The sequence below is a fragment of the Salvelinus fontinalis genome, chromosome 26, assembly GCF_029448725.1.
Source record: "Salvelinus fontinalis isolate EN_2023a chromosome 26, ASM2944872v1, whole genome shotgun sequence".
Lineage (NCBI taxonomy): Eukaryota > Metazoa > Chordata > Actinopteri > Salmoniformes > Salmonidae > Salvelinus > Salvelinus fontinalis.
The window spans coordinates 12,680,160-12,693,907 of record NC_074690.1 but is presented as its reverse complement, the minus strand read 5'-3'; the positions used below and the strand labels follow the sequence as shown (position 1 = coordinate 12,693,907).

Here is a 13,748-nt window from a genome sequence, read left to right as displayed (position 1 = left end):
GGCTTTAGATCACTAGCTAACTCTAACTGTAAATCGCCATATTGGCATTGTTATATCACTGGCTGAATCCCAAAAATGGCTGAAAGACCTGAACTCTGCGTGCATTATTGAGCTAAATTTGCTGGTGTCAAACCATATATGAAAACATGATGCATATTTTGAAAGCTGAGAAACAGCCCTTTCAATTAAATGGTAATCAGTCAATAAAAAACACCTATGAAAATGTGTATTTTATGCAAAAATCAACAACAAAAAATCCCAAACAACTGCCATTTACTCAACTTCCTAATGAAGATAGAGAATAAAATAAGAGCATATTGAGTTTTCCTTATTTAGTAAGGATGGAAAATAGTAATACCTTTTACTGTGAATGAGTTATAGCTGTTTTAATGAATTCTATGGAATGTTCCGTTATCAGACGCATATCTGCATCAAATTACAAATGGCATTTAGTCTCACATATGATAAGGAAAGAGATACACAAGTAATATAATATGAATGAGTCAATAACTTTATTGATAGCACCCCATAGACCCAAATTTAACCAGGCAAGTCAGTTAAGAACAAATTCTTATTTACGATGACGGCCTACCCTGGCCAAACCCTAACCAGGACTACGCTGGGCCAATTGTGCGCCGCCCTATGGGACTCCCATTCCCTACTCACTCACTCACTCACTCACTCACTCACTCACTCACTCACTCACTCACTCACTCACTCACTAACAGCCTACTCCACTGCCTGATAGCACAGATCATCCATTATATTGACCAGATACTCTAGTGGCCGCTCTAACAATAAAAATAAATGTCTTAAAAAATGAAAGGCAGCCAGGAGGAGACAAGATCAGGTGGGACCATTCTAGCCAATGAGAGGGCATATATGTGTGTAAACAATGGGCACAACGGTTTCCACTAGTAACCACAGCTAGGGCTGGGTGATATGGCCAAAATATCAATCACATTATTATTTTAATTTTTGACGTTATTTGATGGTGTTTTATGTTTTGAATAATAAAAGTTCCATAACTATTTTACATGTAGACAATGCCAAAAATAAATGCAAAACTGTTTCTGGATGCTCAACACAAAAAATACAATCAATGTTAATGTCTTTTTTGAGTTTCTTCAGGTAATGATTCGCAGGGTAATACTTATGGATCATTCTGAAAGAGACCTCTTTGACCTTGTTAACATTAAAGTATTTGTGTGGTAATAAACATACTTTTCCCAAACAGATATTAGTGACCAATCTATTCCAGTAACTTGTGACATAAGGAATGGATACAATATTTCTTTGAAATAAAGCACGTATAGATCTGTTGTTCTGAGGGAGCAAGGAGAAACATATTTTCCCTATTGGAGAGTCAACTTGATTAAGCGAGGGTAGGTCAAGAAGTTGAGGTCTGGCTACACCTCTAAATAACATGAGAGTTCCAGATGGAATAGCATCAAAGACTATGGCGAACTCTCTAGGTGTTACAGGGATATTGTAATGAGATAAAAATTCCTCATAGTTGAGTAACAATCCATCTGCATTAAGAAGTTGACTCACCAGCAGGATATGATTATTGAACCAGTTCTTAAAAAATAAAGACTTGTTTCTATACAAAATGTCCTTATTGTTCCAAATGAAATACCTATGTGGGGAAAAATCATGTTTATATATTAATGACCACGCTAAGAATACTTGTCTTTGAAAAGCAGATACTTTTGCAGTAATCTTATCAATGTTATAGTTACAAAGTAACATAAAATTGAGGCCACCAAAACAGGAGAAAATATAATGAGGGATGAAATTCCAAATTGAATTCGGATTCTTTAAAAAATGTTTAGCCCAATTTATCTTAAAAGTATTATTCAAAGTAGGAAAATCTAAAAAATTGAGACCACCATATTCATATGAGTTCATAAGGACATATTTCCTAATATAATGTGTACGATTTTTCCAGATGAAGTTGAAAAGCACCTGGTCAACCGCTTTATCTATTTTGTGGTCAAGACGTAGGGCCTGGGATGCATAAGTAAGTCTAGAGATACCTTCAGCTTTAGAAAGCAATACTCAACCTTTCAAGGATAAATCCCTCTGCAACCAATGGTTCAACTTCTTTTTGTTTTTTCCAATAATAGGTATAATATTTAATGAGCATCTTTCCTGTTGATCCTTAGATATGGTAATCCCAAGGTATGTTACTTTTTCCTTGACTGGAATATTGCATGTAGAGGTGAGTCAACAGTCTTTAACAGCAAACAATTCACACTTATTAAGGTTTAGGCAAAGACCAGATGCTTTGGAAAATATATTTATCACATCGACTGCTCTAGGAATCTGGTCAGCATCTTTCAAAAAGAGGGTTGTGTCATCTGCAAGTTGACTTATGATAATATCTCTGTCAGCAATAGAGATCCCTTTTATATCGCTGGATTTAACAGCACTTGTAAAAACTTGGGTTTCAAGCAGAGAGAGGTAAGGTGAAATTTGGCAACCTTGCCTAATTCCTATTTTCAAATCAAATCTAGGAGAAGTGCCATGCTTTAATTTAATTGAACCGTTCCCATTCATATAAAGTTTTAATAGTACTACAAAATAATTCCCCAAAACCAAATTTCTCAAGGGAGAGAAATAGAAACTCATGTTCTACTGTATCGACGGCTTAATAAAAGTCTAAGAATACAATAAAACTATCTTCGAAGATTAAATCAGAATAGTCAATAAGGTCTAACACCAGTCGGATATTATTAGATATATGTCTATTCCTCATGAAGCCAGATTGGGTCTCTTCTATAACTGAGTCCAATACTGCCTTCATTCTTTTTGCAAATATAGAGGATAATATTTTGTAGTCATTATTGAGCAGACAGATTGGACACCAATTATTGAGTAGAAGCAAGTCTTTCTTGGGCTTAGGGGTGTAACGGTCCTGACCTGTTTTATGTTGTTTTTGTATGTGTTTAGGTCAGGGCATGTGTTTTGGGTGGGCAGTCTATGTTATCTGTTTCTATGTTGGTTTTGGTTGCCTGGTATGGCTCTTAATTAGAGGCAGGTGTTTTGCGTTCTCCTCTAATTAAGAGTCATATTTAGGTAGGGTGTTCTCACTGTTTGTTGGTGGGTGATTGTCTCCTGTGTCTGTGTCGATGTTACACCATACGGGAATGTTTCGGTTTGTTCGTGCGTTTATGTAGTCTGTTCCTGTGTTAGCGTGCTTCGTGTATTTGTAAGTTCGTTTGTTCAGGTCTGTCTACATCGTTTTGTTATTTTGTTAGTTATATCAAGTATAGTTCGTTTTCGTCTTTGTCTGTTTTGTTTATTTAATAAATCATCATGTATTCACAACCCGCTGCGCCTTGGCTCGATCACTACTCCACCTCTTCTTATGAAGAGAGAGAGGAACGCCGTTACAAGGGGTTAATGTATTCAGACCTTGAGTCAAACTGGGAGGGAGAGCATTATTTGTAATGCTTTCAGAAAAGACCTCCAAAAGAAATGGGATCAACTGTTGAGAAAAAGTTTTGTAAAACTCAGCAGATATACCATCAGTTCCAGGAGACTTATTATTTTGAAGGTGTTCAATAGAATAAATGATCTCTTCAACTATAATAGGGTCATCACAGTGTTCCCTCTCAGTCTCCCCAATTGATTTCACATCCCCCAGAGAGTCAAAAAAAAGAGTTGAGGAAGCCGCACAATACATAGAACTATATAAAATCCTGTAGAAGTTGCAACTAAAGTTAGAGATTCATTTGGTATCATCTGTGATGAGACCATTAATATTTAATTGTTGAATTGTATTTTTTTAGAGTTGTATTTTCTAACCTGAAAAAACAAGATTAATTCTTCCTCTAGCCACTTCTTCCTAGATCTGACAAAGGTTCCTCTGCTTTCAGTTTATACATATCATCCAACTTGTGTTGTAGCTCAAACAGAACAGATTTGTCCTCTGAGAGACTTTCAACAGGCTTTTGAACAAGACAGGTGATCTTTGTAATTACACTTTCTTCTTCAGCTCTGCTTGTCTTGGCAAGAAAACTCCAATATTTTCTTAATTATTTTCCAAACTCATATTTAAAAAGCTCCCAGTTATTACTGTATGAATTGTCATTTATAGTTTTGTTCCAAAAGTGTGTAATTAAATAGTTTATCTCCATCTTGACCAACTCATGTTTTAATATACTGTAGAGCTATTAAGCTTCCAGTAGGATGCTCTGCCAAGGCCATTATCAGAGAGAAAAAGTTTAATGTCAATATAAATAGCTCTATGCTCAGTAAGGGGAGTGGCCATGATGTTAACAGAAATACCTTGTTTATCAAACCATTTAGACACCAGCCAAACATCAGTGTGATTGTCTGGAGCATGCCTCATTACTCCATGTGAAAGACTTGTCATTAGGAAACTTTACTCTCCAAATATCTATAATACCAAGCCTTTCCATAAACTGCCTCAAACTTGTGTTCATAGAAGTGGACTGTCCCGGAGGCCATCTATCAATTAAATTATTCGGAGAAATATTAAAATCCCCACCTACTATAAGTAAAGCATTCGGGAACTTGGTTAGCCAATGGAGAATACGCTTTTCTAAAGATTCAAGTAAGTGATCATTTTCAAGTTTGGAATTGTAACATTAAATGTTGGTAATAATAATGATGATGCTGTTACAGTTGATAAGACAAAGAAAGTGACCAGAAGGGTCACAGTCGGAGTGCAAAATACTTCCATTGAAATGATTCTTTAGAGTGATAACTCCAGCAGAGAGTTCAGAACCATGAAAGAGACATACATCATTACCCCACTGAGATCTCCAGAAGTTGACGTCAGTAGCAACTGAATGAGACTCTTGAAAAAAAACATAAATCTATTTTATGCTGTTTCACAAATAAAAATAATGCTTTGCACTTTACATTATTTCTTAACCCACTAGCATTGAGTGAAACTATAGACAATGACAAAGTGGAATATAGAACAAATGATGAGCAAAACAAAAATCGCAAATCGAAAAAGAATGAAAGGTGTCCCGTTCTGACTTTAGTTCCTTTTTTATGTCTTTATTTTAGTTTGGTCAGAGCGTGAGTTGGGGTGGGCATTCTATGTTGTTTTTTCTATGTTTTGTTCTGTTGTTCTATTTCTATGTGTTTGGCCTAGTATGGTTCTCAATCAGAGGAAGGTGTCAGTCGTTGACTCTGATTGGAAGCCATATTTAGGTAGCCTGTTTTCCTTTGTGTTTTGTGGGTGGTTGTTTCCTGTGTCTGTACCATACGGGACTGTTTCGATTTTCGTTTGTTCATTCACTTTGTTATTTTGTATTTTTGTAGTGTTCAGTTTTATATATGAAAATGGACACTTACCACGCTGCACATTGGTCCGATATCTCTTACTCCTCATCAGGAGAAGAGGAAAGTCATTACAGAAGGAAACCAGCATTGCATACCATATACGTCGATACAAATGATTGAGTGAGAATAGTTTAGCATAACAAAGCTAACTGCCAGAACAAGAAACAGCAAAGAGCTTGCTCACTGCCTGTACTGCAGGTAAAAATATCAGAAGTGAGAGAACAAATATAATAGTAAATATCCATTACTCCAGTAGTCCTGTGCAGTTAGAACGAAGGTTAAGTCGCCTTAGAGCCGGGAGTGGGACCTGCTCACATCAGAGGTAGCTATCTAGGTAGCCTATTTTGACCACCAGGCACAGCCTATGACAGTCCTCAAGGAGGAAGGTTGATTTGGGATCCGTTGATGAAAGCGCGCCCTCCGATGAAGTAAGCCGCTTACCCTTTTTGTGCTTTTTCCAAAGCTGGCCAGAGTTTCTCTCTCCTTTCTCTGTCTGCTTTCGAGAGGTCTTCAGCAAACCGCAGATTGTTATCGCGTAGGAAAGTAGATTTCTTGGCTGCTTTCCAAATGGCATCCCTGTAGATCCGTTATGTTACCTGGAGAATGACACCTCTGGGCTTGGAGTCACCCTGCCTTCTCATGCCGAGGCGATGTACAATGTCGACAACATCTGCTAGCTTAGCCTTCTCCACGGGTAGGATAGCTTGGCAGACTTTGATTGTCTCTTGCCGCACGTTCTCCCTATCTGCCTCGGGAACTCCATACAGTCTCAGATTCCACCGTCTGGAGTAGCTTTCGAGTTCCGCGATTCTTCTTTGGCACAAGTTCTTCTTTCCCTCCTCCTTTTCGACACTCTTTTCGATGTGGGCGACCTTCTTCTTAACATCCTTGATTTCCATGCATGCAAAGTCAACTGTTTTTTTTAAGACCTCGATTTTCATTGCGTTGTCGCCAACCATTTTCTCTATCTCATCGGACCTTGCATTGATGAGCCTGGAAAGAGTGGCGATAACATAATTATTTGCAGTGGCATCTGGGCTCAGTTCAAACATGCCTTTCTTGAAAGCTGAAGGTTTGCTTGGGGTTATAGGCAAAGAAGAAAAATCCTCGTCTGACACGGTAAGTGTCATAGAGTCTGTCAGACCAGTATAGTTGTGGCAGTTGTCAATCAAAGCATTTACCTCCTGTGTAACAATATTGGATGATGCCTGAGCATTGCTAGCTGAGGAGTTAGCCATAAGATTTCTCTTTCTGTCCGCGCGCTGTGACATTTTGGAAAACATCATCTTAAATCATCAATAACTTGGTGTTTTTAGCAAGCAAAGTATTAGTTTGGTAGTTCAAAATAATACACTTTTCATTATCTTTCAAAAGTTGATATGCAGAGCTCGGTAAGAAGCGTGCGTTCAAGCTGCCATCTTGGAACCTCTCATAAAAGCACTCCGCTGGCGGGAGTTTGGAGAACGCAAGTGAAGAGCTGCGCCTATGGTCAAATCAAATCAAAGTTTATTTGTCACGTGCGCCGAATACAACAGGTGTAGACTTTACAGTGAAATGCTTATTTACAGGCTCTAACCAATAATGCAAAAAAGGTATTAGGTGAACAATAAGTAAGAAAAGACATAAAGCAACAGTTAAAAGACAGGCTATATACAGTAGCGAGGCTATAAAAGTAACGAGGCTACATACAGACACTGGTTAGTCAGGCTGATTGAGGTAGTATGTACATGTAGATATGGTTAAAGTGACTATGCATATATGATGAACAGAGAGTAGCAGTAGCGTAAAAAAGGGGTTGGCGGGACACAATGCAGATAGCCCGGTTAGCCAATGTGCGGGAGCACTGGTTGGTCGACCCAATTGAGGTAGTATGTACATGAATGTATAGTTAAAGTGACTATGCATATATGATAAACAGAGAGTAGCAGCAGCGTAAAAAGAGGGGTTGGGGGGGGGGCACACAATGCAAATAGTCCGGGTATCCATTTGATAGTCGAGGTAATATGTACATGTGTAGGTAGAGTTATTAAAGTGACTATGCATAGATAATAACAGAGTAGCAGCACTGTAAGAGAGGGGGGGCGGCAGCAATGCAAATAGTCTGGGTAGCCATTTGATTAAATGTTCAGGAGTCTTATGGCTTGCAGGTAAAAACTGTTGAGAAGCCTTTTGTCCTAGACTTGGCACTCCGGTACCGCTTGCCATGCGGTAGTAGAGAACAATCTATGACTGGGGTCTTTGACAATTTTTTGTTTCCTGAGGGAGAATAGGCTTTGTTGTGCTCTCTTTATGACTGTCTTGGTGTGTTTGGACCATTCTAGTTTGTTGTTGATGTGGACACCAAGGAACTTGAAGCTCTCAACCTGCTCCACTACAGCCCCTTCGATGAGAATGGGGGCGTGCTCGGCCCTCCTTTTCCTGTAGTCCTCAATCATCTCCTTAGTCTTGGTTACGTTGAGGGATAGGTTGTTATTCTGGCACCACCCGGCCAGGTCTCTGACCTCCTCCCTATAGGCTGTCTCGTCATTGTCTGTGATCAGGCCTACCACTGTTGTGTCGTCAGCAAACTTAATGATGGTGTTGGAGTCGTCTTCGCCAGAGTAATAATTCATTTTAAACTAATTCCAAATACAAGCTTCATAAGTAATTTGTTACATTCCAAAATACCTGTAGGCCTATGCTAGTAATTGTTGCCCCATTGCTGATGAGCTTGCAAAGTAAACGGTTCATATTATTGATCACCATTTTTTTTTTAGAGCTGTCTATTTATTTATTATGGCAATTCTCTAATTATATTTTGACGTTTGCACTGCACCCGATCCTTTAGCTGTACAGCAAAGCAGCAATCTGTTCACTAGTTTACCACTCAACCTCTGACAGTTTGCTGGTCCAATCAGATTGCAGAGTGTGCGTTTAACTAGCCAATCTGTTACAGGGTTTTTTTCAAGGGCGATGCTGCAGCCACTGTCTCTGGCTACGTGTAGAGTAATCCACGTAGACTCTGTGCCAACAAATGAGTGACAAAACTTTTAAAAACCTGGCCAGATAAGTTCAAGTCATCAGTCTCAAGTCAAAGTAAAGTCCCGAGTCTTGAGGCTCCAAGTCAAGTGTCTAGTTAGTTAATTTGTTATTTAGTCGAGTCTCAAGTCATTGAGTTTGTGACTCGAGGCAGACTTGAGTCCAATTCATGTGACTCGAATCTACAACGGTGTATCGAGTCTACAACGGTCGTTACTATGGCAATTCAAGATGGCACAACCACACCTCTAATAAAAATCCTAAAAATAGAGATGTTTCTATGTTAAATACACATTTAGCAATAGTGGATGGAATACATATCTTTGCTTAGCTTTACTAAAGTATTTCAATTCACCTTTAATGGACAAGTACATCAAGGAAAGAAACTACATACATTTATTTAAAATAAGAATAAACACTTTCATTAATTTATGCCTTCATAATCTTGTGATTCATAGACGCTACTGATGATTTATAGACACTGTATGCTAGGTCCAGATGGCCAATATCCCTCTCTCCCTTTTACACTTTTTATTTCACATCTTGGATGGGACTGCTGAAACCACTTGTGACCGAGTGAAGATTTCAGGTCCGCTTGCTCTCTCTCTCTCTCTGATGGTTATCACTGAAGCTCTTTGGGGGGCTTCGAATTAGATGGCCTGGCCAGTACTCACAGGACGTGGTTATTTGTCTATAGTCTAGACAACACGACTGCATTCATGGATGTGTACAAAATCAAATAGCTGTAGAGTCTGTAGTCTAAACTAGAGACAAAGCTCCTGCCCAACCTCATCATTTTCCCAAGGTTAACCAACATCACATTTCAGGGTGTACTTTTGACATATTTCAGTGATATGTTTGGATGACAGACATACTTGTGTTAGTGAGGAACAGGAACAAAGCCTTTCGTAACCCTCAGTCAGACATACTGTAGGTCGTGTCAAGAAAAGAAATGGTTCATGGCTCTCTGACTGCCCTCTAATAAAGTTGTTGTCGGCACTGTTTGTCTCTCTGGTATGCTATGTGTCTTCTACCGGGCTGAGAGAAGACCGGGAGGGGGAGGAAGAGGAAGAGAGAAAAAGGCTGACTTCATAATTTAAATGGGAGGAGGACTGGGAAGGCCATCAGAGGAAATGTGTCACTGGTGGGAGAGCTGGAGTGGGGGGGGGGGGGGACTTGGGGGAGGCATGTAGCTGCCTGACCAAATATGGGAGTAGCAGATTCACACCTCTCCATTCTCTGTTCTGTGTTAGGAAGCAGTGGACTTGTCAGGACCCGGTGCGAGAAACAGTCAGTAATAATCGTCAGAACCCAGAAGATGAGGCAGACACAGCAGTACTAGAGATGGTGGTTTAATTAAAGAACAAAATCTTCAGGCAAAGAATCTAAATCCACAATGTCCAAACATAAAGTCAAGAAGCACAAAATGGATATCCTCCAAAATACAAAGAAAACTCCACAAAGTGGTAAAAACAGCAGGGAAAAACAAACCTCAAAAGACTACTCAAAAATACACAAGAACTAAACCAGAGAACCTCTGGAAAATCCAATAAGAGAATCATATGTTCAGAACAAGGCTGGGGCTGGGTGCTAACATACAAACACTGAGCAAGGAACTGAGGAACACACAGGGTTTAAATACTAACAAGGGAACGACACACAGGTGCAAACAATAATTAGAGCAAGGAAAAACAAAAGGTACAAAAAAGGTGCAATGGGGACATCTAGTGACCAAAACCTGAACAGTCCTGGCCAAAACCTGACAGGACTGCTTCCCAAATGGCACCCTATTCCCTACATAGTGCACTACTTTTGACCAGGGCCCATGGGGGACTTTATATGGGATATTGTTGCCATTTGGGACAAAGCCTAGGTCTGTTCTGCAAAGACATAGTCCAATAGGAATGTTAGCCATAATCAAGCCTGTTTCCTAGGTGTTTTCAAATGCAGAATTCCGTTGATGACTTTTTCTTCTCCTGTCTTTTGTTCAGTGCCAATGGTGGAGTGCTGCATTAGTGGCCAGGCCTATTTGTGATGTGATTAAGTGGCACGAGCTTAGACAATATCTTTAAAGTGCTTCTGAAAACGCAATGACTTTGTTATGACCCTGGGGTGTAGATCTCCTTAACTAAAGATTACCTGACTAGATATTCACGTCGCTGCCACTCTCTGACTACCTTTGGCTTGCTTAAACAGCAGTCTATCCATGCAATAAACTAACATTCTTTGTTCATGTGGTGCTGAATGCATTACACACTTCTCAAAACTCCTCATGATATAACCGAGTATAATCTCTTGGTCTCCCGAGACTGATGTTCTCACGGTACAACACGTCCTCACACTTAAAAACATGTGACTTTTGTTTTACCATGTTTGTTAATCAAGCAGGCTGTAGGCCAGTGAAACAAAGAAAAATGTCCTTGCAGTCCCTGCTAAGCTATCTGTGTGAGAGAAGCGACTGGAACGGTCCTAAGTGGTTGTTTTCATGCTGTTTGAAGACAGGTATACCATATGAGATTTGCCTTACTAAATTCATGTCCAGTAGTTTGAATCAACCACTGTTTTGTCTCCTTTCAGATGGATCTGAGGCTACTTTCAATAGCAACATTATTAGCAACCCTATGTTTCTGCAGTGCACAGCAAGGTAAGGTTATTTGACTTACACACATATATTGTTTTAGGGCTACATTTTACATTTTTGTTATGCACCTAAAACATTAGTCTACTTTGTGCATCAAAAAGCAATGAAAAGAAGACATTCTTCAGATTATGATATTGTGGTAGAAGAGGTTGGCCTAATGGGATGATGTCATATATTGAAGAAACTGCCTACAGCTGCCTGGCTTCAGCAACATGACTCGCAATTGAACAGATTGGAAGAACTTAAATACCATGTTGAGCCAGGAAGAGAGGAAAAATGTAGTTACAAAGCTCTGTCCCAAATGGCACCCTATTCACAATGTATTGCACTACTTTTTGACCATAGTAAAGCAAAGTAGTTCACTATATAGGGAATAGGGTGCCATTTGCAATGCACATTTTCTGAATGCTGCTTCTTGGCAAATTGTTGTGGCTGTACAAAAATATGTATTGTTTCTTCCTTTCAGAGGGCAGTGATTGCATCAAGGCCAATGCACAATCATGTGGGGAATGCATCCAGGTGGCAGAGAAATGTGGATGGTGTACAGACACTGTAAGTTGTTTGAAAGCACATGCTTACAGAGGCACAGTCTTGAGACTTATCTCACTGGAAGCAGCTAACACAAGTGTTTGTATTAGGAGTTGAACAATGGCAGAGATATGATTTGAATAGCAGTGTATGGGCACTTGCTGTGAAGTAGTTGCCGCCAGCCCAGAGTATAGTCATGCAGAGCTCTCTTGAGTCATGGAACAGAACTCACCCTTACGCTTCCTGAGGTTTAACGGCGGTTGGCATTTAATATGTTGCATTACCGCTGCCAACTGAACTATAGTATATACATTACTCTTTGTGATACAAAATGGGAAAAGGGGAACCCCAAAAATGTATTATATACAATACCAGTCCAACGTTTGGACACACCTACTCATTCAAGGGTTTTTCTCTATTTTTACTATTTTCTACATTGTAGAATAATAGTGAGGACATCAAACCATGAAATAACACATATGGAATCATGTAGTAACCAAAAAAGTGTTAAACAAATCAAAATATATTTTAGATTATTCAAAGTCGTCACCCTTTTGCCTTGACAACAGCTTTACACACTCTTGGCATTCTCTCAACCAGCTTCATGAGGAATGCTTTTCCAACAGTCTTGAAGGAGTTCCCACATATGCTGAGCACTAGTTGGCTGCTTTTCATTCACTCTGCTGTTCAACTCATCCCAAACCAATTCAATTGGGTTGAGGTCGGGTGATTGCGGAGGCCAGGTCATCTGATGCAGCTCTCCTTGGTCAAATAGCCCTTACACAGAATGAAGGTGTGTTTTGGGTAATTTTCCTGTTGAAAAACAAATGATAGTCCCACTAAGTGCAAACCAGATGGGATGGGGTATCGCTGCAGAATGCTGTGGTAGCCATGCTGGTTAAGTGTGCCTTGAATTCTAAATAAATAACAGACAATGTCACCAGCAAAGCACCATCACACCTCCCCCTCCATGCTTCATGGTGGGAACCACACATGCAGAGATCATCCGTTCACCTACTCTGCGTCTCACAAAGACACAGCGGTTAGAACCAAATATCTCAAATTTGGACTCATTAGACCAAAGGACAGATTTCCACCAGTCTAATGTACATTGCTCAGGTTTCTTTGTAGCAGTTCGACCATGAAGGCCTGATTCACACAGTCTCCTCTGAACAGTTGATGTTGACATGTGTCTGTTACTGGAACTCTGTGAAGCATTTATTTGGCCTGCAATCTGAGGTGCAGTTAACTCTAATGAACTTATCCTCTGCAGCAGAGGTAACTCTGGGTCTTCCTTTACTGTGACGGTCCTCATGAGAGCCAGTTTCATCATAGCGCTTGATGGTTTTTGCGACTGCACTGAAGAAACTTCCTAAAATTTTCCGTATTAACTGACCTTCATGTCCTAAAGTAATGATGGACTGTCATTTCTCTTTGCTTATTTGAGCAGTTCTTGCTATAATATGCACTTGTTCTTTTACCAATTAAGGCTCTCTACTGTATACCACCTCTACCTTGTCACAGCACAACTGATTGGCTCAAACGCATTAAGGAAATAAATCCCATAAATAAACTTAACAAGGCACACCTGTTCATTGAAATGCATTCCAGGTGACTACCTCATAAAGCTGGTTGAGAGAATGCCAAGAGTGTGCAAAGCTGTCATCAAGGCAAAGGGTGGCTACTTTGAAGAATCTCAAATATAAAATATTTAACACTTTTTTGGTTACTACATGACTCCATGTGTGTTATTTCATAGGTTTGATGTCTTCACTATTATTCTACAATATAGAAAATTGTCAAAATTAAGAAAAACCCTTGAATGAGTAGGTGTGTACAAACGTTTGACCGGTACTGTATATATATATATATATGTATGTATACAGTTGAAGTCGGAAGTTTACATACACTTAGGTTGGAGTCATTAGAACTCGTTTTTCAACCACTCCACAAATTTCTTGTTAACAAACTATAGTTTTGCTAAGTGATAATGTCAAGCAAAGAGGCACTGAGTTTGAAGGTAGGCCTTGAAATACACCCACAGGTACACTTCCAATTGACTCAAATGATGTCAATTAGCCTATCAGAAGCTTCTAAATCCATGGCATAATTTTCTGGAATTTTCCAAGCTGTTTAAAGGCACAGTCAATTTAGTGTATGTAAACTTCTGACCCACTGGAATTGTGATACAGTGAATTATAAGTGAAATAAATCTGTCTGTAAACAATTGTTG

At 39.5% G+C, this 13,748-nt stretch overlaps 1 protein-coding gene across 1 annotated transcript in view; it reads left to right on the top strand.

Moving 5' to 3' along the window:
- Window positions 1-13,748, top strand: part of LOC129823657 (integrin beta-1-like) — a 54,135-nt gene that overhangs the window by 16,648 nt on the left and 23,739 nt on the right. The window contains exons 2-3 of the mRNA XM_055882538.1: window positions 10,924-10,990; window positions 11,454-11,539. Of these exons, the coding sequence (XP_055738513.1) occupies window positions 10,924-10,990; window positions 11,454-11,539 (153 nt within the window). The remainder of the gene's footprint in view (window positions 1-10,923; window positions 10,991-11,453; window positions 11,540-13,748) is intronic.